We start from the raw sequence: 26082 nt of genomic DNA, 5'->3' as shown, positions 1-26082 counted from the left end.
GAGAAATTCAAGTCAGACACAGCAGCATAGGAGAATGTAGTGCAAAGAGTACAGAGTGTTAATAACCCATTATCAAGTGGGGTGGCTGTAGCTCAAGTGGTTGCTCATTAATTGTGGAGTGGGTGGTCCAATACCCTTGGCCGTGAGTAAGGCAATAAAGCCAGACATTTAATTCTTCTAGCCTCTCAAATGTGAGGATTATAACAGTGAAAAATAAATATCTAATTTAAAGAAATTCCCCTGGGCTTTGGGAACATTCAATTGAGATTATTTAAGTATTTTCTGACATCATATATATATATTTATTATTACAAAACTAATTAACAAATTATTGTTGTATGGGGAAATAAAGCATTTAGGGGCTGTAGTTGTAACAATATCCAAGATAAAAAGCGTTTCATATATAAAACATACATCATACTAAATACAACTGTGAGACGAGTGCCTTCTGGTTATCATAGTTTGTATTTGTTCCAATATCACCAAGCCCACGGTGTCTACTTTACCTACAAAAACTCCATCTGCTCAGCCTCTCAGGGTGGGAGCCGCTTTATTTACCAGACTGTGGGCGGAACAAAACACCACGTAGCGTCCAGACGTATGACGTCGCACCCACGTCTTACGTCAACTCAAAATCGAAGTAGATTTCTCCTCCAGGCGTACACTCTTTATTTTCTGCATTGCAATAAACATTTTGTACATACATTCTTTACCATGGTATGTTTGAAACCACGGGAGCTTGCCGCTGTAACGGAATATCCTTAAGGAGTACCTCGTATGGGATCGAGAATCTACGCTTCTTTCAGCTAAGCTAACCTTATTGCATCTATTAGCAAAACTTGCTAGCTAAGAAGCTAGCGCTAGCATTCCTGCTAGCAGCCCCTACCCTACCGTCGAGCTAGCTATGCATTAGCACTTTAGCCTAGCTCGCTAACCAGTGACAACTGACAAAGGTAAACAACAAACCTTTTGAGTCTGTTTATTGTAGATAGCAACTCGTATAACTTTGTCTAGTTAACTAGCTACAACCTGCTGTCGATTAAAGCTGCGTTTCAACCTCCCGGTTTGTACCGCGAAGATTGAAGTATACGAAATGAGGAAAAGGGGCAGCAACAGCTTCAGCGAAAAACAATACAAATCCAGAAACCCTCCTCATTAACTAGGCCGACCAAGCTAGAGATGGGTGAGACGAAGCTTTCTGAAGCACTGGATAACTGTGAAGCAATTGTGTTGAAAATGGTTCACTGTTTCCAAGGGTTTTATACCGTCAAAAATGGCGACATCTGCTGGAGAAAGCTGCGGTGTTGCATTTGTTTGGATGGATTAAAGCTTGAGACCACGATGAAACAGTCATAATACGAGTGGTTTTGCTGCGTTAATTCACATTTTGTTCAGTAACGCTTGTATAGTAAGAACTGACCACCTTTAAATAGAGGCTACAGATGGAGATTGACAAGACCACCCCCGTATTCAAAACCAGCGCGACACCTCTCTGATGAGGCCTCGTTTAGGGTTGGTCACGTGATTTTTGGCGTGGTGAAGCCAGCGAAGTATCGATACTTCTGCTTTTAATGTATTTATCGATCTATCTATCTATATAGATAGATATATACTGTCTAGTAAGTCTGCTGTGAGCGTCACATCACTGAACCTGGTGAAATGTTAGCCTGTTCCAGCTTAATAAACCTCGCAGGGATAATCAACAACAACAGTCTGCTGACCAGAGCTTATAGCCAGACACTCATGTTTGTGCTTTGATCAAAATTATAGCTCATAATGTTACAGGTGGTACCGGTTGCAGTGTTGGCAGTTAGTAGTTTTGGCATGTTGCATTACACTGGCTGGTTATTGATTATGTTTCTTCAGTAGCTGATAAGTAGTGTATTATAATAATTAGCCTTTGTAAATACTGGGCACTGATGACAGCTCTTGTTCTTTGAACAGCAGCCTATTTTAGTGTTATGCGTTAAGCATGACTCCCAGTGTTACTGACCTGAGTCTTATCTCGAAAAAAAATGTGTCTGACACACCTTTTGTGAATGACCTGCGCCTTTTATCATTATGATATAACGCAAGCAGCGTGAGCATGCCCCTATGAAGTGATAACGTTTATTAGTAAAAGCTTACCTCAAATAACACCCTTTCTGTCACAGTTATAAATTAGATTGGGAAGAAGGGATTGACTTGCAAGATTTGTTTGAATATTTTCCATATCTAATTTTGTTTTGGATTATACACAGTCCATTTTTAACAGTGGAGAAGTTCTAAAACTCCTATTTGATGTCATATTCCTTATTATTGCCATTATTTGCATATCATAAAAGGCTGAAGCCATGTGTTTGTCCTATGTGTGCCATCATCTCTTATTTATATATTACCCCAAGTACTTTCACTGGTGGACTTAATCTGTCAAAGTACTGATGTTCACTAATATAGAAAAGTGTGGTTGGGGTCATGTCATGGTGAACGCATGTTACCTAAGATGTTTCTCTGTCTTTTTGTTGATTTTATAGGGCACGGATGATGTGATCCTGAACATGCCAGAGTGAAAAAAAAAGCTTTTCCTGCTTGTTTCATTACCAGCTAGAATTGTTACGCTCTTTCAGCCTCACTTCACAAGACATCTTCCCAGTAATCCACACGGCATCCCTGTCTGCAGTTCCTTCTGCACCTGAACCATGTGAGGGCCCCTCGGTCCAGTCTGAGGGGATCCCAGGACTGTTGCAAATACGACCCCGCTGTGCGGGGTGAGACTGATCCTGTCTGTGTCTGAGAAAGCAGTCTTTCCAGTAGCCCCCTCCCCATCCACACATTCCTGTTCTCCTTACTGAGGAGACACGCCATGATGTTCCGAGACCAGGTAGGTATCCTCACAGATTGGTTCAAGGGCTGGAATGAGTGTGAACAGACGGTGGCACTGTTGTCCCTCCTGAAGAGGGTGTCCCGCACCCAGGCTCGCTTCTTACACATCTGCCTTGAACACTGGCTGGCAGACTGCACAGAGATCCACATACTAGAAGCTGAGGCCAACAATGCAGGTAGCTGAGAGATTTTTTGAGTTTTATATTACATATTATCGATTGTCTATGACTATCAAACACTATTTGTGCTTTCTTTTCCTAACATTGAAGAAGGCCAATATTAATCTAGCAATAAAAGATTAATTGCTGGTGAAATTATCTTTTTGCCCTTTGTCATTAGCAATTGTCAGCCAGTGGCATCAGGAGCCAAAGGAGAAGGTTGTGTCCTTGCTGCTGTCCCATCTGCCTCTGCTGCAGCCACGCAACAGCGAGGCCAAATGTGAGTACATGAAGCTGCTTCAGAAGGTGTTGAGTCACACCATTGAGAGTAGCCTGTTTGTGGAAGAAAGCAGACAGCTGCTGTCCTACGCGCTCATCCACCCTGCCACCACACTGGATGACCGCACCTCTCTGGCCATGTGGCTAAACCACCTGGAGGAACACCTATCTAGTGGCTATGCACCCCGGGCCCCACCTAGCCCTTACCACCCGCGCCAGGGCTCAGATGAATGGCCAAGCTCTGCTGAGGCTCTGGAACCTGGCCACGCCTGGCACGACAAGTCCCCTTCATCCAGTACGTCTCCAGCAGGCCAGAACGGACACATGCCTTTCCCAGGCGGGATGTCATCTCCCATCAACAGCAATAACACAGGTAATGTTTGTCATTCTCCTAACTTTTCAAATTGGCTGAAAACACTGAGAGAAACAAGTTTGTTGGGGCATATGAGGCCATTGTAGACTATTGTCCAAACAGTGTGCATTTTGTTGAAAGTCTTGTCAACATTTCTTTCATAGTTATTAAGAGTAAGACGTTCTGTTGTTCCTCATATATTAATTGTTTCCCTTGCCAGGTATGGGTGGGCAGATGCAGCCCAGCCCTCTGAAGAAGTCCATGTCCGTTATTCCTTCCAGTCCCCAGGCTTGTGGCTCTGAGTGGGTTAGCCAGGATGATGCAGGGGGGCGGCAGAACTTCATTTCAACAGACCACGCACCCCTTTCACCCCAGAGCAGCGTAGCCTCCTCAGGCAGTGAGCAGACAGAAGAACAGGGCTCCAGTCGCAACACGTTCCAGGAGGATGGCAGTGGCATGAAAGGTCAGAGTTCATTACCTAAACTGAGCGCTCTTGGCATCTGGCTCTGGTAAAAGCCACGCACAGCCAACAGCTGTGGTGATATAAGCTGAAATCTAACGTAATTTTTTTTTTTTTTTGTCCATTGTGTTTATTTGCTCTAGATGTTCCTGCGTGGTTGAAGAGTCTCCGCCTTCATAAATATGCATCACTGTTCTCCCAGATGACCTATGAAGAGATGATGATTCTAACAGAGCAGCACCTGGAGTCACAGGTTTTTAAGCCTCCCTTTTACATACACTAGGGCTGGGCTTTGATTGTTCCACCCTCCTTATCAGTTGTGAACATTACTGTCCTCAAACCTGATGATACATCAACTCTCAATGAGGCATGAAATTAAGCAACGCACCCTACAGTTATATCGAACCAGTCACACATACAAATGGTGCAATTTCGCCTGTGCCCCTTGGCTTTAATGAAACAAATGGTGATTAGGTTTGTTATTTAGTAACTGTATAAATTGCCCAGTGTTCCCACAAGAAATGACTCGCCTGCTTCTCATACCATCTTGTTACTCTCTATCACTTCTTTTTAGAATGTCACTAAAGGAGCACGACATAAGATCGCCTTGAGTATCCAGAAACTGCGAGAGAGGCAGAGTGTGCTCAAGTCTTTAGAAAAGGTAATTCAAATGGGATGATGATGATGTTCTTCTGTAAGTGCTAAAAAGGGGGCAACAGTGTTTTGTCTTGATGAATTTTCACTTGTACTGATAAAAAATGCACTTGAGTACACACTTGTCAATGATCATGTGACCCCTTGATTTAGTTCCTTCAAAAATGTCCCATTCTGCTGATCGGCACAGAAACAGTCACAGAGCAGGGCTGGCAGGGCGCACCTCTGAATAGCTTGTAGAGCATGTGACGCTGATGTTGTCACCTCATGGCAGGATATTTTGGAAGGGGGAAATCTGCGTAACGCCCTCCAAGAGCTGCAACAGATCATCATCACACCCATCAAGGCCTACAGCCCACCTTGTGCAGCACATACAGCTCCGGATACAGCCACCTCCCCAGACACAGCCACCTCCCCTTCAGAAGCCACAAAAACAGGAGCAGACAAAGAGCCGGCCTCAGAGGGCTTCCAGTCCCACAACCCGCCTCCCTGTGACGCAGACTCCCCAGCCACACCTATCTCAGACGGCGACATTGCTGGACAGTTCACCCGTGTCATGGGTAAAGGTACGAATAAGGTGTTTCTCCACGATTGAAACTGATTACACGTAGATGGTAGACTACATATGATTTGTCCTTACAGGAAGTGCTCTTAAAACTTTGCTCACACATAAGACACAATCAACAGCATAAAAAAATAATCCATGTCACTATTCAAGATAAATCACATACTTCATGGAGATGAATAAGAAAATGAATATATAAACCCTGGCTTTGTGTTGTTGTTTCAGTGTGTACCCAGCTGCTAGTGTCAAGGCCAGATGAGGAGAATATCAGCTGTTACCTCCAGCTCATAGAGAAGTGTCTGACACATGAGGTGAGAACCTGAAAATTCAGTTTTTTCATTTGCTGAATACATTTAAGGCATTTGTCTGTCTGCATTTGTGCAATGTAGTAAATGCAGCTAATGATAGTAAGTAGTTAAAGCACAAGAAAACCCTCATAAATATTAAATGATGAAAATACCATATAAACAAATTGACATTATTTGTTAGTAATATAGACTCTTGTAATCATCTATAGTTTTTTTTTCTTGAAATGAATAAAGCTTTCCTTTTTAAACTGCTGAAGTGCCTTGAATGCTCTTTGAAATGCTGAAACCTTTTTTCTTCTGCTGTCTCTTTCTATGTGTCAGGCTTTCTCAGAAACTCACAAGAAAAGGCTGGTCTCCTGGAAGCAGCAGGTCCTCAAACTGCTCCGCCTGTTCCCTCGGAAAGCTATGCTGGACATGCCTGTGTACCGACAGAAAGGGTGCGAATCTGCTAGCCCTCTTTTACCTTTGATCTCCCCCTTTAGCGGGGGAGATGTCACACCAGCTGAATGTTACATTCTGCCTGCATTCATCCCTACTGTCTAACTTTTACTTTGATTCTTTCTCCCTTCCCTTTTCTCTTTTACTCTCTCTTCCTCATTCAAATAATAACTACCATTTCATGTGAAGTAGCTTCAGCAGTTGAACACTCAGTTCTCTTAACACTCATTGATTTCTGACGTTATGTGCCTTGTTTTTTTGTTTGTTTGTTTTTTTTACTCCAGCTGGACCTATGGGTCCAACTCCCTCCCCACAGCGGGCTCTGTGAGTGGAGTTGTAGCGCGGCGGGGCCAAAGGCAGTTCCAGATGACCCCTCGTGGACTCCCAGCCCGGCCCCTTGGTCTTCTCAGTCCCAGTGGGATTGGGGGAGCATCTCCACGTCACACACTCACTAGTCCTGCGCTGCCAGGCCAGGGTAGACAAGTCAGTATTCTTGTAATTGGATGAGCCTTCTAACACCTTTAAGCTGTTTAAGTTGTGGATAGACCATTATTTTTATTTGAGTTGAAGGAAAATTGTTTGTCCTAAAAGCTGACTACACAGCTCGAAGTTAATTGAACCCGACATATTTTTAACCTAAAGAATTAGTTATTTTTCAATATCTCCATTAACTATGTGTGAAGTTATTGACCTGCTTCATGACATGCCAAAGGAGCCATAATACACTTTAGTAACAGTTGTTCCAAAAGGAAAACAAGGTTAGTAACAGGAGACATTGGCAGTTTAATCAGTACACACAAGACAGTACAAGGCGTTAGGGCATCACATTTTGATACAAATGGATCATTATCATAGCTTGAAGACTGTCTGTTTAATGACTTAGCTGAAAGATAAATAATCCATGTCAACCTCCCAGGATGAGTGGCATTTATGTAATGAGAACTTGTGTTTTCCTCTACAGAACCTGTGGTTTGCCAACCCTGGGGGCAGTAACAGCATGCCAAGTCAGAGTCGCAGCTCTGTGCAGCGGACCCACTCACTCCCTGTCCACACTTCCCCACAAACCATGCTCATGTTCCAGCAGCAAGGTACTGCACAATGTCAAGCCTCTTTTATTCATCATTAACATGGGTGTATGCACTCACCCACAGTCCATCCCTGTCCTTGTTTTGGTTTTGACATACTGTATTTGTTTCAGTCTTGCCTCACTTAAAGGCCTAGTGTGTAACATTCAGGAGAATCTATTGGCAGAAAATGAATATATTATTCATAGGTATGTTTTCATTAGTGTTTAATTGCCTGAAAATAAGAATCGATATGTTTTCGTTACCTTAGAATGAGCCATTTTTATATACAGATTCTGTGGGTCATCCTCTCTGGAGGCAGCAATGTTGAACCACCGTGTTTTAACAGGAACTCGGAAGGGACAAACACCTTTGTGATACCACTAAATCCTACACACTCGTCCTTTAATCTCCTATTTACATTTTACCACACTAGTGTCACCTAAATGTTGCTTATGTAGAAGTCCTTTCATTTTTAAAGTAAAATTACTCATTTTCAAGCTGAACTGCTCAATGGAATATAGATTTGAAAGTCTGATTTGACTCTTAATGGGTTTTGGGAGCAACACAAGCTGCACAACTTTTGTTTAAAAAAAGGCCCTTTGGTCAGATGCCAACACAGAGAGCTGCTCTCCCTCTGTGCCAAGGACAAAGTAACAAGACAGCTTAGCGGCAGGTTGCAGTAAACAATATGTCACCTCGTACAATATACATAACCTTTTGATTGCCTTGTCTCGTGTGCCAGATGCCACACACGAGCATTGTAAATTCAACTGTAATGGCCCTGTCATTTTTCAACAGAGTCATCATAGGACGTTTCCATTATAGAGCCTTATGTGTCAAAGCCAAAAGTTCATAACTTCAATGGATGTATGAACCCAGCGATGCTACAGTTTCCATGTCTACAGCTAGGGGATATAGCTAGTAGCCACTTCATACTGTTAATTATATAGAAAACCAAAAAAAAAGATTCCACCATAACAGAAGACTGGGTATACAATATGTATTGTACTTTAAAATAAACAATTATATATATATATATTATTCCTAAATCATTGTAAATCAGGTGATGACAGTGTGTGGACAGTATTACTTATTCAGTTACTGCTATGCTGTACAAATCTTCCTTCTTAATGCAGTGACAGCTAACAGTGGGGGAAAGTGATGGCATATTCTAACAGGACTAACTGTGATAGGATGATTTTTTTTTTTATTACACCATGCCATCTAGGGTGTGGACAGACAGGACAGAGAGAGGAGCATGTGTCCTCACCCTGGAATTGAACTGGGGATGTTATGGAAATGTTTAATTTAAATAACCCCCACAAAAATAAGGAGTATTAATTATTTTCCTGCCTTTCTGACTTTTGCAGGCTCTAGTGCACCCACATGAATGGATTGTTAAAATAGATTCACAAAAATTTTCTTATATAGTTTAGGTTTACAGAACTGTGTCATATTTCCAGGTTTACTGTAACAGATCTTACTAAACCAAGGAACTGATCATACATACATGTAGAGAGAGTACATGCAAGTAGACAAAAAATAGGCAAGTTACTGGAAGGAGTTCACTTTGATTATCTCCAGTAACTTCCTTCTTCATTCTATTAAAAGATGTGTTCCTCAATAAAGAGACAAAACAAAAGTTTTCCGACAGAGTTGGATGAGAGTGTTTTCTCCTGGGTACAAATGATCCAATTTAAAGCTGTCTAGCTCAGTATAAACATCAGTCAAGGGTCAAACTTAAGACTCAAATGGCCATCGTTGGCCTGTGTATTGAGGTTTTTAACCAGCTTTGAGGCTCACTCACAAACTCTGTCCCTCCTCAGATCAGTATTATTATATATCGTCTGCATCCACTTGAGACAGATTGCTGTTTACACCTTACATCACAATACGTCTCAAGTGCGTCTTGAGTGACGGTCACATTGTAGTTTGTAAGCAATTGTAATGAGGCACAAAATACACTTTTTTCAATTTTAGCATTAGATCTGGTACCTCACCTCAATGTGGAGACAGGCTACATTCACATCAGATAGCATCATGTCACATAGTGCAAATTAATTTGCACTATTAGTGCAAATGGGTTGAGGTTGAACCCGTCTGGCATGTTTATTTTAAGGAAATGTGTGAACTGTGTTTTTGATGTGATGGTTTCGTACATAGTTTGGTTCTTCACAAATGTTCCTGTAAGCATAGGCATTTAATGTAAAGAAATGTGTTTTATTACAATTATTTTAAGAATCACATTTACACTTGAGTCATTCGCACTTAAGGGAATATTAGTTTCTTTTTGCGGGGCCTTGTTTTGTTTTGTAGTTTTGAGTGTGATTTTTACCAGTTATTATAACATTTTTGAAGCTGTACCAGTCTTGGTACACATCCTTAACAACAGATTACATTACGACAAGCACACAAGTTGTGCGTCTCTCTCTGTTTCTCTTTCTCTCACCCAACTAAACCCCGCCAGTTGAGGCAGATGGCTGACCACCTAGAGCCGGGGTTTCGCACAGTCTCTGCCTCTTAAAAGCAAGTTTTTCCTTGCCACTGTTGCAAAGTGTTTGCTCATGGTGGCAATAATTTTATAAGGAGTACGGTATAGACCTGTTCTATATGAAAAGTGTCCTGAGATAACTTCTGTTATGATTGGGCGCTATGCAAACAAAATTTTATTTAATTGAATTCACCAGATGAGGATGAAACTGTATCAAACAAATTCTACCTTCACACATTGTATTTAATTTGAAACAAATACAAAAATACCCTTAAGGACTATTGTCAGTTTAATAGGTCAGACTCTCATAGAGATTAACAACAGACAGTCTGGACAACAACTGAGCATCTACGAATTATTCCACTTCCAACTAATTGGTTCCAGTAAAATATTGTTGTACAAACCATTAGTCGTAGTTGAATTTGGTTGTGTGTTGTGATCGGCTAACAACAGAACTACTTAATGCATTTGGTATCAATCACCTGGTTCTTACATTATTATTTGGTCAAAGAATTATCTGAACATAACATTAAATCTGCACTAGGTAGCTTGTATAAAATAACATTCTATCATATTTGCTATCTACTGACTATCTTTCTCAGATGATCTCCACTGCAACTTAAACATAATGACAGCACACATAAACTGGGTATTCTTTTCTTACATAAAGCATACTTATGCCCTGATAATGGTAATTGTTCTTTTCCAAGTAAAATTGGTAAATTAATCCTCTTTGGGCATTATCTATTTAGAGAAAAATGCACAGTTGCTTTTGTACATTTAGAGTGAGATAAAAAAAAATCCTTTATGGCTATCCTGATGGTTATATAAACCCTTAATCTTCCTGTGGACTCTGTTTTTACTCATTCCCTCAGAATGCCAAGTTCCAGGTGCAGACCTGGAGATCAACCCCACGCTGGAGTCACTGTGCCTCAGTATGACAGAGCATGCCTTAGGGGGTAAGTGTCCTCAGCAGCCCTGTACTAAATAGGCCACTGGCTGGCAAACCTCACACACACTAACCAAACAACAATGCCTTATTTATACATCATAACCTTGTAATGAGAGTAAGTAACAGTTTGCGTACATCAGAGAAAGCAATACATACTAATTTGTTTACACACAACTTACTCTATGCAAACAAAGATGAAAAGGTCTGACTTTTATCATTCATTTTTCACAAGTTATATTTATGTATTAATATAATAACATCTAAATTATACAATACCATTAGTCAAGTCACAGTCAAGTTCCTCTTGCAGCGAGAGAAAGATGCAGACATGTGATCTGTTTGGTGGTATGGTGTACTTGAAGGACACAATTTGTAGACACAAGTAGTTCTGTATTATTTTACTGTGTACCAAGTACTCGGTGCCTGATGAACTAAGGTCTGTCTGCTGCATGAATTGTTGTGTGAGTTCGATGGAATTCAGGGAATTAAAACTATTTTCCTTCCTCGCTTTCTGGCAGACAGATCAGGTTACTGATGTCTTTCTGTGTCTGTGTTTACAGTGTCCTGTTCCCTTTTGTTTAAATGCACAGTCATGGCAGATTAACAAATGTGTATTTTGGAGAGTTAGTTATTCCAAAGTAATTGTGAGGATAATGTATATACTTTAATTCAGCAGTGACGTGTATTTTCCCAACGTGTGGAAAGAGATGCTGCTTACCTCGAAATATATGTAATAAATATAAGATATGCTAAGTTGAGTGTCTGATATACCATATAAAAGCATGAAAGGCATGCAATAAATATCAAAATTTATGGACACATTTTAAAAAGGCATCAATAGCTTTTTCTGCCGCTGGGAAAGGGTACAAAAGAAGTAGAACTCTCCAATGGTGAAATACCCCTAAAGCATGAAATGTGAATGGTGCAGTATATTCTATGATTGTAAATGTCTTGAAACGCATTTATTTCCAATCTCCTCCTCAGATGGAACAGACCGGACATCAACAATATGAAAAGAAGAAAGGAAAAATACACTTCAGTCGAGGCCTGTTAAGTTCCTCATCACCCAGCACAAAGATATACGTATGCTTAAGAAAACCAGGCAAAGCAGTCACTACAAAATGACAAAAAAACTGTGTATATGTTCTCTAATATTTTTGTACTTTATTATATACAACTAAGTTTATTAAAAATGGAATACAGATGATTATTATATTGCAGGACAGAGGAAAAAAAAAAAGCAAACTGCTCCATGTCACCTGCAGGACTGTGACATGATGTGCAGAGGCTCAGTTTGCCGTGGTCTGAGAGAAAAACGGTGGATTGGTGCTGTCTTAAAGGGGTTCTGCCCTATGAGTTACTCTTCTTTTCCTCCTGTCTTGGAGCAAGGCTTCCTTCCAGAACACACAGCCCTGACAGCCACAGCCCCTGCACCACATAATGTGTAGATTCTGAGAAGTCCCAGCCAGAAGTAAGGCACTTTTATTAAATGATCTCTGATATTAGCCACCAAACTGTAAGTGGCCCTAGGATATTTTCACCAAGGTTCCACTTGTAGACAAGTGGTGATATACAGATACCAATACAGACCCTAGCCACCCTAACTGTTCTGTAACCAGTGCTAGTGAGGGCTTGTGTTGGTTGAAACTTAGGTCACTTTCCTTGGTTCTTTTTATCTTGTCTAGAGAACATGTTTTTTCGTGGCAAAGGCAGGAAAGGGAGGAAAAAGGTTCGAGGAAAAGTTTGTAATTCAACTGTAGACACACCTTTTGTCTTGGTTGTTTACCCTAAACACATAATCAAAGTAGAAGTGACTCTCCTCCTCTAAACATCTACAAAGCCAAAGAGAAGGGTTGTGCGATTGTTAATTTGAGAAGGATATTTGTAGTGAAATGCAACAGAATGGTATAATTTTTTTTAAAAAAAGAACAGCAGTTCTAAGAATTTATGCCAGCTGCAATTTGTCTGTTATTTTATGCCCTACTACATAAATGATGATGAATCTCATTTTGTGCCGAGGAATCCCCAGAGGGGTGAATAAGGGCTGGTGGGGTTTGTACTTTGCAAAAGCTGATTTGATATTGAATTGATAAAAGCGAGGAGGGTAGAGTGTTTTCAATTTACACTCTAATGCTGGGTGAGAAAACTAAATGAAACCCATCTCAACCCTCTGGCCCCCTTATGATTGGCTCTGGAAAATGAATCTTGATCTTGTAATAAATGCTCCGGAGCGCAGCGCCTCACCCTCGCAGTGCCCTCTTCCTCAAACGGCCAATGTGATGATTTGATGAATCATACTTTTCAAGGTGCTTGACGATGTCCATATTTTCTGTTTGTGTCTCAATGTGTTTCAGTCTCAGAACCCTAACATTATCATGTGGTATCAGTGTTGAATCAAAAACTGTCTTATACAGCCTCTGTCTTTGAATGTGGCAGAGCGGAGGTGCATGTATGTGTAATATGGTCTTAACTTTTGGATCACTTTTGGTTGCAACATAAGGCAGGGATAACCATTCACATTTTATTTCAGCAGAGCCATAGGAGGTCTGTCTAGTAAAGATGGTTATTTACAAATATCTTTTCCAATTGTATTTTTTACTCTCCCTTGATATTGATAACTTATGCTTATTTTCTATAACCGCATGTTTTGCCACACTAATACAGCACTGTTGTAGATAGAGGACATGATGGTTGATGGTGCCCAGAGTCACCAACAGCTAGAGAGCAGAAATCTTGCAACTAATGTTGTATGTTTATATCGCCTAAATGTCACTGTTTACATTTCTCTGGGATAATGCCCAATTCATGTTATGTGATGTCATGAATACTCCATTGTCTCACTATGTAACACATTAAAGAACTGACGCCTTCTCACACAGAGCTGGCTGGGTAGAGCCTGAAAACAAAAGCCTTCTACCCCCCCCCTCCCACCCAAGTCCATGAACTCCTTATGAGTTTCAGTAGATTTTCCAAGTGATAACTGTATGAGGCATGTAACGCCTGCTTTTCTTGGTCATGCAGTGACGAGAGAGAGAGAATAGCTTTCCTGGCCTTGTGATTGAACTGTTAGCTGTCATGTCCTGATGAACTGTTCGTGTGGTGCCTGAAATGCACAGCTCCAGCATCCTCAATATGGTGATTTAATGGTCTTGAGTAGTATTCTAGTCATGGATTTCTTCAGAGCAGGCTCTTGGATAGATCTGACTTACTAAAAGCATCACACTCATGCCCGCAAAGGACTCCTGTGAGTTAACAATGCTGACAACTTTAAGACTCTGCTATCTTATTTTTAACTATTCACTATACTGTATATCAATTGTGTTATGTTACAAATGGCTCAGATTATCCTTTTCATAGCCTCTGTAGCTTTGGACAGCCTGCATATTACTGCAAATAGACACAGAGGTACAATGCAGCAGATTTCTGCAAGTGTCCGTGCATAGTGAAGAGGCAGCAGGGGATGACAATGCTTATCTGAGCCACAAATGATGTGATTATGAGTAAACTGAACACTAATAACAGGCCAAGGAATATGTTTACTCCATGTTTACATTCCAGTGATGCATGAAATGAGTTGGGAAATGCACTTAATAAGTTCAGCCTTGTGTATTTTCATATACCAAGCATCCACTAGGAGGTACAGAGCCTGTGTCATATGGAAACTTGTATACCAAGTGGTCCCAGGATCATGTCAATGTCCCTACCAGGCTTGATTATTAAATTAATGCAGCCAGCTGTAGGTTACATTGCGTATATTTGTCTTGTACAATTTATATTTAATTCCGATGACTCCCCCAGACATTTTCTAATATTTTATGAACCTTTTGCATCCCATGCTTACTCTACTTTTTTACTGTCAGTCGTGTGTGAATGGTCTGAAGTGCAGCATCCGTCGGATCATTGACAGTCCAAATAAAGAGGTTCAGTTCTTTTGCAACTTCACTTGTGGTTTGTGTTTATTTACTTTTTTTTTTTTTTTTTTTTTTTTTAACATTGGATACGCGTCTTAACAGCAAAAAAAGAGTCAGTCAAAAGCTATTTGCATTGCTCTCATTTGTCTTGTTAGAGACGTCCTTTCAGGTTCCGACGAGAAATTACACAAGTTACTTATTACTTCCGGGTTGAAACGGTTTCAGCAGTTGATTTTGTCGAGCTAATGTGAGCTAGCCGCCTTTTTGTTACCGTCATTAGTTTATCCGTCAAGAAACAGAAGCTATTTCGTCGGGAAACTTGATAACAACTGCTTAGGTATGTTCACATTTTGTGTTACGGTTGAGAAAAGCTATACATAAGTTGCCATAAATACAAATTAACCTGTCCTCCAACAGTAAAGAGTGCCCAAGTTAGCACACAGCTAGCCGTCCTTGCTAACTTAGCCTGCCGACCACAAACAGCTGCTTGCTAACGATTTTAGCTCGATGGCTAACGTTAATGTTATCTGTTGGTGTGTTTGGCTGATAAAAGGATGGTTGAGAGGTCGATTTTGCCTCAAAAATCTGACTGTCTGCAAGTATTTAACGCTAGCTCACGTCAGCTTAAATTGCAAGTGGGGAAAAAGTTAGGAAATAAATGTTTTAATCGACCATCCGCTGTCTCTCGATAATAGTTGAGGTGACTAAAGAGAGGACAGAGCCCCATCCTTGATCTCTTTCCAGACTCAACAACTATGTTTAAAATAAAGAAAACTTCATCTGATCAGCGCTGTTAGTTCGCTGTCAACTTATCTTTTGTTTTTTATTTTTTTAAAACCACAATTAAAACCTAAAACTGTGTCTCTAACGTTACTTAAATAAACATTAGAAGAGGCTTCATAGCTCATGTTATTTCCAGAGAAAGTGGATGCTCTAACTAGTTGCCAAGCACATCTTTTTCTGGTAAAAACGTTATTTCTGTTGTCTCCGTTGTGTGTTTTTGTCTCATAAAGAGTAAGATTAGACTCCAGTAATAACTCTCATACAGTCCATCACAACAATACAGCACGGACAGTTTTATTCTAGAGCTAGATCCTACAGAAGCAACAACAGCAGGATAAATCTGTGATAAGCTGTTTGTTAAGAGTTGGGACTGTACTGGCTGGGTTGAATTTAAAGTTTTTATAGACACTCAAAATAGCTTTCAGTACAGCCTTTCAGTACACACTCAACAACATCACAAACAGCCTCCAAAATGATTCGTTTGAAACCTCAAGAGCCGAAACAGTAAGTCAATTAGACATCAATCAGCAGAAAATGAGTGTGCAGCTGTTTTGATAGAAGATTGATTGTTTAATTCATTTGTTTTAAAGGAAAACATAGCTTTAGCCTTTCAAATCTTAATCTTTACTGGTTTTTATTATTCGTCTGTGATTTTTAAACTGGATATCTTTAGGTTTTTAATGTCAGTTTGGGCTTTGGGAATTTGTGATGGGCATTTTTTTTTATAATGATAACTGAAATGCAGATTAAAAGGATAATGAGAATAATTATCAGTTGCAGCGCTAAAGTCAGCACCTCTCTAAAACAGTGTAAAAAAGCTGAACATTATGGCCTTAATGAAAGCTTTTTTGAGCCGAGCCGTTGTGTTGCATTGCTTCAATTTCATATAAATGTGTCCAATAAACTAGCATATATCACTAGTAATATGACAATGTCTCAAAAAGGTAATTGCAGCATTTAAGTGGAGCTCATTTTGTTTTGCAGGTTGTTGTGACTGTGGCCGCAATGCTTGGACAATGATAATGACATCTCAGACAAGGGATGTGGATGGGATACTTTCTGCTAAAAGCTAACTGCAATAACAAGTTGTCCCTCAGCAACTCCCTGGTGTGGCGCAACTGTTGCTTTTTCACCATATAATCCATCATGTCATTACCAAAGGAGTCAGGGAACCGAGGGAAAGATCGAGAGAGGGGGGCCCGTCCCAAGGTGAGACAGAGCCGGTCAGAGGAGAGACGAGATGCAGGCAGTGGACGGAAAGGTGGAAAGGGGAAGAAAAGAGGCCTTGCCTCACATGAACCAGCAGCTGAGAGGCCTGTCAGTGATGGCTTTGAGTATGGTGAGCTGTTGAGTGACCTAGAGACCAAGGACCAATCTTCCTCCTCGCCTCTGAAGGAGAGTTGGAGATGGCAGGGTCTGGAGGCCGCTGCCTCATTATTAGGACAAGAACGGGTAACAGCCAGACCAGGACTGGGAACAGTTAGCTCAGCGACAGAGTTATCTGCACCCAGTGACGGAGAAGGCAGGGGGTCAAGCAGCAGTCGCACTTTCCGGCAAAAAATCCAAGATGCAGTGGGGCAGTGTTTCCCAATAAAGACACACACTGCGGCAGCACCAGCACCAACGCCACAGGCTCTTTCATCATCAACTGCCTGTGCCTCCTCAAGGCGCAAGATCCATCTCAGTGAGTTGATGTTGGATGACTGCCCTTTCCCTGTAGGATCAGAGCTGGCTCAGAAGTGGTATCTCATTAAGCAACACACGGCCCCCATTACCCAGCCTCCCGTGCTCGATTCTGCGGTAGTGTGCAGCGCCCCTACTTCAGCCATAGCTACTGTGGTGGAAGACGTGGATGACAGGTTGCGAGAGCGCAGGCGCATCAGCATCGAACAAGGTGTTGAGCCACCACCAAACGCAGAGATCCACACATTTGAGGTGACGGCCCAAATTAACCCTCTCTACAAACACGGCCCTAAACTGGCTCATGGTATGAATGAGTTAGCTGGGGCTGACAGAGCCTCCGTTCATCAGCAGCAGCAGCTTCTTCTCCAAAGACAGCAGCAGCACCAGCTCCTACTACAGAGGTGTTTGGACACTCTGGATGAGGTGGTGGCCTCAGCTTCAGCTTCAGCCTCAGCTTCAGCTTCAGCTTCAGCCTCAGCCTCGGTCCCAGTCCCAGTCCCAGTTCCAGTCCCAGTCCCAGTCCCAGTCCACACCTGTGATACTATTTCCGACTCTCTAGTTGACCCAGAGGTTGCAGCGACCAGTGTGCCCTCTAGAGCCGTACTTCCACAGACTGAGCATCACAAATCTCACGATGGCTACCGCATTCACACTCAGATTGATTACATTCACTGTTTAGTTCCAGACCTGCTGCAGATCACCAACCTCCCGTGTTACTGGGGGGTCATGGACCGCTACGAGGCAGAGACGCTGCTTGAGGGAAAGCCCGAAGGCACCTTCCTCCTGCGAGACTCTGCACAGGAAGACTACCTCTTCTCCGTTAGCTTCCGCCGTTACGGCCGCTCGCTACATGCACGCATTGAACAGTGGAACCACAATTTTAGCTTTGACGTGCACGACCCCAGTGTCTTCCACGCTCCCACTGTTACGGGATTGCTGGAGCACTACAAGGACCCCAATTCCTGCATGTTCTTCGAGCCCCTGCTGTCCAACCCCATCCACCGCACACAGCCGTTCACCCTGCAACACATCTGCAGAGCAGCCATAAGCAGCTGCACCACCTATGATGGCATTAACATGCTTCCCATTCCAACTGCTTTGAAAAAGCACCTGAAAGAATACCACTATAAGCAGAAAGTACGTGTACGGCGAATGGACACATGGTGGGAATGAAGAACAACACAAAATAATGGACTAAAAGAAACTACTAAATACATTTTTAATGCAATTCACCTGGAACTGAACTTAACTGAACTGAACAATGAGTCTTGTTCACTCTATCTGGCTGTATTAACCTACACTGCACTGTACTTTATTTATTTTATTCCTGCTGTACATGTCTTAACAATTGTACTAAACTAGACTAATAAGACAATATGTAATCTCACTGATCTTGTACACTCAAAGTTCTTTATGCTCAAATTAAACAAACTTATTTAGATCTGTGTTGTTCAGAGAACTACCCTCACACATCATCTGTGTTTACAAGTGTGACTAAATCAGCTTAATTATCTGACAGTAGGGGTAAGTGTCCTAGTGTGGATTGAGATGATTATAATGGAGTTGTTCATCAGTCACGTGCTGAGAAGGTGGAACACATACTGACAAGGTTTCCTTCTTGTTACAGAAGTGTAGAAGTGCAGCATGACTGCAGTATTAATCATTGTTTCTCGCATTGAGCCCAAGGCTGATTATAACGGGTGAGAGGTGGGGGCATGTGTTACCTGTTCTTATTAAAAACGAGACGGCTTGTTGTAGAATAGATATTTCTCACACGTTGAAGTCACAAGTACATGCTCGCATTCATGTTTTTAGTGTTGTGGTTTAATTGTAGGGAAAGATGCAGAGTTATGTTGCACAACCTGTAGTAAACAAATGTCTTATGCTCCGATTCTACACCACACACCTGCTTTGTTTTCAGCTTACATCATGCAACCACCCATGGTCTCTCCTATGAGATTAACATGCATGCAGCCAGGGGCCAACGGTCTTCATTAGTTTTGATAGCATCAGATGTGGCCTTCATGAAGCAGGAGGATTATCAGAATGCAAATGATAAACCCCAGACATTAATGGACCTTATTTTACTCAAAATCTGACTCTTGTGCTGTCCAGTTATGAATTTAGTCTTCATTGGTCCAGAGTTTGGTCTTTCTTTAAAGAAAAAAATAATCATTTTGCCGCTATACTTCCTGCTGTGCATATTTTAAAGAGGCGGGGTGTCTAATCTCCCTTTCCAGCAGTTCAATGACCAAATTACCATAGTGAATTAGCGCTGATGAATCTTAATTAACAAAAAGAATGATTTAAGAAGGAAAGTGTTTTGAGATTTTTCTGGAGCCTAACATTAAGTCAGTTACAGAAACACAAATCTGCAAGCTCCGAAAAGCTCTGTAAAGAAGAATCAGTCATAAGCAAAAAAAACCTGAAGGCACTGAGGAAAGGTACAGCTCAAAATACAGTATATGCACCTAAATCAAGGGGCCAATGCTTACATTTCGATAGTGAATCAACAAAATATAAAAAAATCTATTAAAAATATATGCATTTTATTTTAAATTAAAAGACCAAAATGTACACTTTCATACATTAATGCTTTTGACTTAAAAGTAAATCTCGTAAATGGCAGACAAGAAACATCTGCATGTTTGAATGTACAAATGAATGAATATGCAGCAAAACTCCCATAACAAAAAGAAAGTAAAAAGCATTTCATGCTAGACAGACTTTCATTTACCCGATTATCTTGAACTTATTCACAGATTAATTGCGGAATTTACCTATGCAGTGGAGTCATTTACTGCTGTGTGTGTGAACAGCATTTTGTATTAATGAAAACACACAAGAGAGACCACACTGCTAATTGTTGTATGCACTAAGTAATAATCACAAAAGACAACCGTCCCAGTGTTAATGGGAAAGCATGGAGAATGGATCCCAGATCATCCTCTGAACCACTGCGATGCTGTTTTCTCCTTGAGATGGGCGATTTGATATGCAGGATGCAAATCATCCATGACAAGCACTCATCCACTAATGAAGCTGCTATAATTTAAATAGTAATTCCAAGGCAGCATCAAAGTCTGCACTCAAAATGCAAAGTCAGGACCTTTGACCTTTTGTATACTTAATTAAGTCACTATAAAAACCAAACTATAAAATCAGATTCACTGTGTTGGAAGACATTTGACCCGTCATGCATACTACAAGTGTGTGCTGCACTATGAAGTCTCTACTCAAGGAATTTCTGCTACTTGACAGCTCAAGGCTTATGTCTTGTATTTCCCAGCACAATACAATGCTCTGTAATGTGGTATTCCCTGGTAGATAAGACCAAGTAATAATGTTTTTTTGGTGTCTGGACCACATCTTAAGTCTTTAAACACTTTAATTTACAGGTCCCATAGTTTCCCATAATTTCCCAAACAAGAGGTGATGTGTAGCTGTACTTTATAGGAAGGTGTAATTTGGTACTAATTATTGGTTGAACTGACACACTTCCAATCAACAATTTACATTTTAATTATAGTGTAACATAGAGAGCCTTAGAGCACAGTGGGCAAGTATACAACTCAAAATATGCATTATGTGTCCAATTATAAATTGATATTGAATGAAGAATATTTAGTTGTGTGTAAATAGAGCAGTTTCTTACAGGAATTCATATACAAAAAAACCCCCAGCTGCTTATTAACTCAACATAGCTACCTAAACTGTCAGATGTTTGTCTCTATTTTCCCTATACCTAGTACTAAATGGCATAGTTCTCTCCAGGAAAAGACATTATTAGAAAATGACAGACTTGTAAATTAAAGCGTTACCAATTCAATCTACAATTATATTGCTAATTATGCACATGTGAGCTATTTAGTTAGGTTAACAAAGCAGCACATACAGATTACTTTCATGTAATACAGTGTTTCCCTCCCAGTGCAAAATGCTGTATTACATCGAGCACAGCAGGTGGCTGTAAAGAGCTTCAGTGTGTTTTACACTGGCTGCTCTCAGGCCTGTGTGTTCTCTGTGTGTGGTGTGTTGAGATGGTGGGATTGAGTGTGGCTGCTGCAGCTGGCAGCACTGTAGCACTCATCATGCAGGTATTACAGGTCCTGGGGGGAAAAAAGAGGACTTTTCTTTGCCTGGATCATCGAGCCCGGAGGGACAGCATGCTCAAGCAAAGGAGAAAGCTGATTGGCTACACATACTTAGTCTGTTTGTGCCTGTTTGGACCTCTTTTTTTCCCTCTTTTCCTTCCATTGAGGGATGAGATTTTCCTCTGAGCCTAATCTCTACAGTTGAGCACCATGGGGGTGGAGAATAAGCTTGGAATGTTTATAACACCTGGGGGCAATTACTTTCCCAAGTAATCTGCCGGTCATAATCTAACAAGGGCCTCGAGTTGGCACAGACTTGGCTTATTTAAGACTGAAAAGGTGCACAGCGACTGAGTCTTTTTGTAGGTCTAGGCTTTGGCCTGCTGTATGTAGACCCATATAGATTGTGAACTCAACTACCATGAGATGCAGTATGTATCTAGGCCATTAATTCAGGGGAGGGCGTATCAAACTGGTTTCAAATTCTTGGAAGATGCATACAGCTATGCATGATTCTTCTCATCCAGCCAGAGAGAAGGAATACATTTCTGTGACAGAGGAAACACTACACAGAGAGAGAGAGAGAGAGAGAGAGAGAGAGAGAGAGAGATAGATTTATTTTTGGTCAGTAAATGAATCCAGCTGCATTTCAACCTTGAACATGAAAAAGAACATTCTTGCCTATTTCGAGTCACACCTTTTCAAACAGGGCATTTCTTGTCAAAACCAAGTAAGTAATTCCTGACTTATTAAAGTTTCAGTTCTTAAAAGTCTCACAATTCCCCCCCTAGGAGGTACATTGTCACTCAGTGACACGCTTACGTTTGATGTTTGTTTCCCTGGAAGCAATCCTTTGACAACACAATATTTCCTTTCCCTTCTATTTAAAATCCAAACGCACTCCCGTTCTCTCCGGCATGTAGGAACTCATATGAGGCCTTTGCCACAGAAAAACATCAGTATTCTAATTTGGGCCTGTTTGTGTTCTTCCAGTGCAATCTCCTGCTGCCTCTGTTTTTCACTACGCTACACACTACGCTGACAGGTTGTTGATGGAATAATGGGGGTGTTGGTTATGCTACAACTAAGCCAATGGACACAACGCAGATTGATGGGACTGCGGTGTATATGACACACAACAAGCCTTATCCTCGGCTTTAGCCCATGAAGTCATTAACCAACGGCCTGGAATAATGCAGGGATATACTGCGGACAGATGATGATGTCTGGTTGCATGTGAAGCTTTTTGCGAATTAGCATATCACACATCCTGTAATTTGACGACAAAATGTAGTTGTAATGTGTATCGTAATGTGTTTGTTCAAACGGACTGTAACGGAGCCATAGATAACAGATATAATTATAGATAACTGTTGTTTGTTTTGAGAAGAACTGTTAATTATAATAAGCCTTCACAATGACTGCTAGAAAGACCCATGCATCATTGATAAAAGGTAGGAAAAACAATGTATAATTGCATAAATGATAAATTCAATTGCATAACTCTGCTCTCTGTGACTAATTATGCTGTTGCACAACAGTTGCATTGGACACTGTGTTAGAATGAAAAGGAACAAATGAGAAAGGTGTAGACCTTGCCAGCTAGTTATTGTAAGAGTCATTTCTCACAATGGGCACCTTTTGGACCCAGTGATATTTTCAGGCATTCATTTTCCATCCTTTTAACATATTGTTACAGAGTGCACACATTAATTTGCAGGGAAACATGCAACACCTAAATTATCAGGACTCTAAGCAAATTACACAAACCATAGCTTATATCTACACTTTTACCACCATGCACGCAGCTGTCTTGCAAAATAATTGCCCTTACTCTACCATGGTATGCTATAAAACAATATTTGTTTGGTAACATGCCCTTTTCCTGTATCAAAGTGCCTTTTTGGTGACCTTGTTGAGATGTGTTTTCATGAGTCTCATTATTGTAATAATACATACATATTACATTACTAATCTGTCTTTATTTTCCCACCCCATTTATCCAATGGTCACATCACATCGGTTGAGACTGTATGGTTGCCACGCTAACCAAATATATCACAGTAACAGGGTTAATGGAACAGCAACATTTAAATGTAGGCTACATAAATCTATTAATGCTCATTATTTTCTGTGCAAAATTATTACTGAATACAATTTTTTTATTTATTTTTTTATTTTAGCTAACCTTAGGCCTTTTCTTTTCAGCAGACAACTTGACTTGAAGCTCATAATAACACTGATGAGGACTCAATGACAATGGACAGCAGAATAGTGAGCCAACGGACACAATACTCTGAACACACTGAAACCAAAGCAGCTAAAAGGAATTCAGCGATCATTACATTTATTGCACTTTTTCTTCCAATGTCTTCCAAAAAAACAAGTGATTTTGAAACTTGACTAAAATAATCAAGTTTTTAATTAAAACTTCAGTTACAAATTCGTTACAATGGAGATTATGCACGTTGCTGATTTTGTACATGGCCAGAAATATATGAAGACATTGTTTTATATGAAATTAGAATAAATAGTCTACATGTCAAGACAATACCTATTATTTTAGGTTAATGAATTATCAAGCTTGGGGAGTAACAGATTACTGAGTAACGGTAATTAAGATATGTAATCAGATTACAGTTTAACTGAGTAAAAATTTGGATTATTTAGCAGTTTTTCTTTTAAAATACACTGACAGAGGACACATTTCTGATGCTAAAAATCTTTCCATTTTCCATTTTATTCCATTTCTATTTTGTTTCCAGAGGTTACAGAATACACAATTTGTTATTCTCCTGTTTTTATATTTGTTGTTAAAAGTACAGAAATAAATCAAGTTGTGTTATTTAATACTTGGATTAGGTTACTGACTGCATTATTGAAGAGATATTTAGTAACTATATCGGATTACATTTTTAAAGTAACCCTTTAAAGTAACACAACCAAACAATTACCTGTTAGATTAACGCTCTTGAGATTCACTACTTCCGGCTGCCATTATTCTTTGGCAAACAGGTTAAAAAAACCTGCTTCATTATTCATCCCAGGGAAAACGTTCTTGTTTCAGCTCAACGGGGGACCCTTTGAGGCACCTTTAAATGTTTTCCTAAAAACGGTAGGTGTTCTCAAACTTTCTTCAGGGGTTAAGTTTATTAGTTAGAAAGGGGAAGCAATAAGAAACAAACCAAACACCTGTTGCTAGGCAAATACAGGATGATGGCTTTGGCACAGACAGCTCCAGCACAAACTGGAGGCACAAAAGTTTGGAGTAGTTAGATGTGCAGTCTTCTGCAAGTTTCTTCAGTCCTGAGGTATATAATGGACTGGATTGTCAGATAAATGCCACACTTTTAGCCATGCACTGTGGAGAATGTAAAAAGACAACACTAATGCCTCCCAAAGCTACCGCACATAATGGACAATTTATATAATGAGACACTGAAGAAGGTGTGCTACATGATAAGCGGAATAGAAGCCCACTCAGATCATCCTGACCCTCTTTGGCAATATCTGTGAAGAGGTAAGTAATTCTTTTAAAATGATCTTGCATTGCTGTGCCGTACTGAACGTTAGCCTGGCAGTATGCTGTTTTTATTCTCCTGTTGTTTATTAAGTATACACTGTGTGTGTGTGTGTGTGTGTGTGTGTGGCTGTGGTCTGTTGATAAGCATTACAGTTGTGGTTATTGATTGTTGAGCGTGGTCACATTTTGGATTGTGTTCAGTTTCTCTGGGTTATGGATTGTTTTTTGAGGAATTAGTTTTAGTTGTTGCCAGTTTATCTGCCTTATGTTTGAGGTGTGTGTGCCTGCCATCACGTTGTTTTAGCCTAGAGTTTTATGCGTGATTTGCTTTTGTTTACCAGACTGAAATAAAATATGACAAAAATGTGTCATATTCAAAACTGCACTGCCATTACAAAAACACACTCCTCAATCTTAAAATCAGTGTAATGGCAGCTACAGTGATATGCAGCACACATATCACTAGTACTTTTAAAATGTATATGTTTTAACTGTCTGCCACTTAAGCACCTGTACTATCCTTAGGCGTAGTTATTACTTCCAAGTAAGCATCATTCTGTTAGCTGCCTCATCATGAGTGACACATGTTGGGGAAGGAGCTTGACCAGCTGCAGCAGATGTGACGACCCTCTGAGCAGGTTTCTCCATCCAAGAGCCTGGTGGCTGGAGTCAGGTCATCAGCAAGATTCAGTTCACCTGGTCTGGTGGTAAGACTATATAGGCTGGAGGCAATCAGCCAGTCTCTGTGAGCTGTGTTGTGACACAGAAAAGGGTGGGTCTAATAATGCACTTCCTGCCTGAAAGCAAAATGTTGCAAAGTAGATATAACCGTATTGCAGCCTAAAGGCTGACATGTCAGTCAGTGGCCTGGGTAGTTTCTTACACCTCTGTGTTTCAGTTGATATGCAGTATTTTAGGAGCTTATTCAGTCAAACCTGAATAAAAACAGTACCTCACCCCAGCATGCTGAGTAAACTGATTTAAGAGACAAATTTGCTGACTCAACAACTTTCCATTTGACTAAGTGAAAAAGACTACAGACAGAGCATGGCTCAGTAAACTCTGCAGACAGACACCAGATGGTGATACTGACATGGGATTCTTAATTTCTTACGTCGTCTTCTGGTACACTAAAGTTGCACGACTATGTTTCATTTATGACTGATGACTATAATTTCTTTACTAAATGTGGCAACATGAATATGTAGATCAGCGTATTTACAACTGATCACATTCACAGGGCATAGTAGGTGTGAAATAGTCTGTAATTATGTCTACAGTATAAACCAGCACGAATCTGGCATTCGCTGTACCCTCCATACCAAACACTCAATAGTTTATAGTGAACAGTTATTTAAGATTTTGAATATCATCATCATTTTGCATTGGTATTGACAGGTATGGCGTTGCATGACTGATTTTCACATCTGTCAAGGCTGAAGCTTTGCATTGTTGAATTTTTATCAAAGAGTTGTGTACATGTCATGGATGCTACTTGTTTT

The 26082-nt window shown here is 40.5% G+C and overlaps 2 protein-coding genes across 3 annotated transcripts; both read left to right on the top strand.

Moving 5' to 3' along the window:
• The first annotated feature begins 612 nt into the window (after positions 1-612).
• On the top strand, positions 613-14528 carry LOC127362083 (protein Smaug homolog 2). Its single transcript, XM_051397391.1, has 13 exons — positions 613-953; positions 2514-3038; positions 3202-3672; positions 3872-4114; positions 4255-4364; positions 4686-4772; positions 5040-5331; positions 5556-5641; positions 5960-6075; positions 6361-6559; positions 7038-7164; positions 10510-10593; positions 11571-14528. Exons 2-13 carry the CDS (start codon positions 2843-2845, stop codon positions 11597-11599), a joined length of 2040 nt encoding a protein of 679 aa, XP_051253351.1. The 5' UTR covers positions 613-953; positions 2514-2842; the 3' UTR covers positions 11600-14528.
• A 161-nt stretch (positions 14529-14689) lies between these two features.
• Positions 14690-18404, top strand: socs9 (suppressor of cytokine signaling 9). Of its 2 annotated transcripts, none has more exons than XM_051398312.1 (2): positions 14690-14834; positions 16265-18404. In XM_051398312.1, the coding sequence occupies exon 2, from the start codon at positions 16427-16429 to the stop codon at positions 18134-18136; it is 1710 nt and encodes a 569-aa protein (XP_051254272.1). In that variant the 5' UTR covers positions 14690-14834; positions 16265-16426; the 3' UTR covers positions 18137-18404. The 2 variants fall into 2 exon arrangements, with proteins under 2 accessions (XP_051254272.1, XP_051254273.1); XM_051398313.1 differs by lacking the exon at positions 14690-14834 and adding an exon at positions 14886-15784.
• Positions 18405-26082: the final 7678 nt, after the last annotated feature.

The sequence above is a fragment of the Dicentrarchus labrax genome, unplaced genomic scaffold (assembly GCF_905237075.1).
Source record: "Dicentrarchus labrax unplaced genomic scaffold, dlabrax2021, whole genome shotgun sequence".
NCBI lineage: Eukaryota > Metazoa > Chordata > Actinopteri > Moronidae > Dicentrarchus > Dicentrarchus labrax.
The sequence above is the reverse complement of the archived record's forward strand: the minus strand, read 5'-3'. Positions and strand labels throughout refer to the sequence as shown.

Bases quoted from the DNA above. Each gene is read 5' to 3' on its own strand.
- socs9 (XM_051398312.1), top strand. From the start codon at position 16,427: ATGTCATTACCAAAGGAGTCAGGGAACCGAGGGAAAGATCGAGAGAGG.
- LOC127362083 (XM_051397391.1), top strand. From the start codon at position 2,843: ATGATGTTCCGAGACCAGGTAGGTATCCTCACAGATTGGTTCAAGGGC. The intron at 3,673-3,871 runs GTAATGTTTGTC...TTCCCTTGCCAG, and splicing joins CATCAACAGCAATAACACAG to GTATGGGTGGGCAGATGCAG. The intron at 6,076-6,360 runs GTGCGAATCTGC...TTTTTACTCCAG, and splicing joins CCTGTGTACCGACAGAAAGG to CTGGACCTATGGGTCCAACT.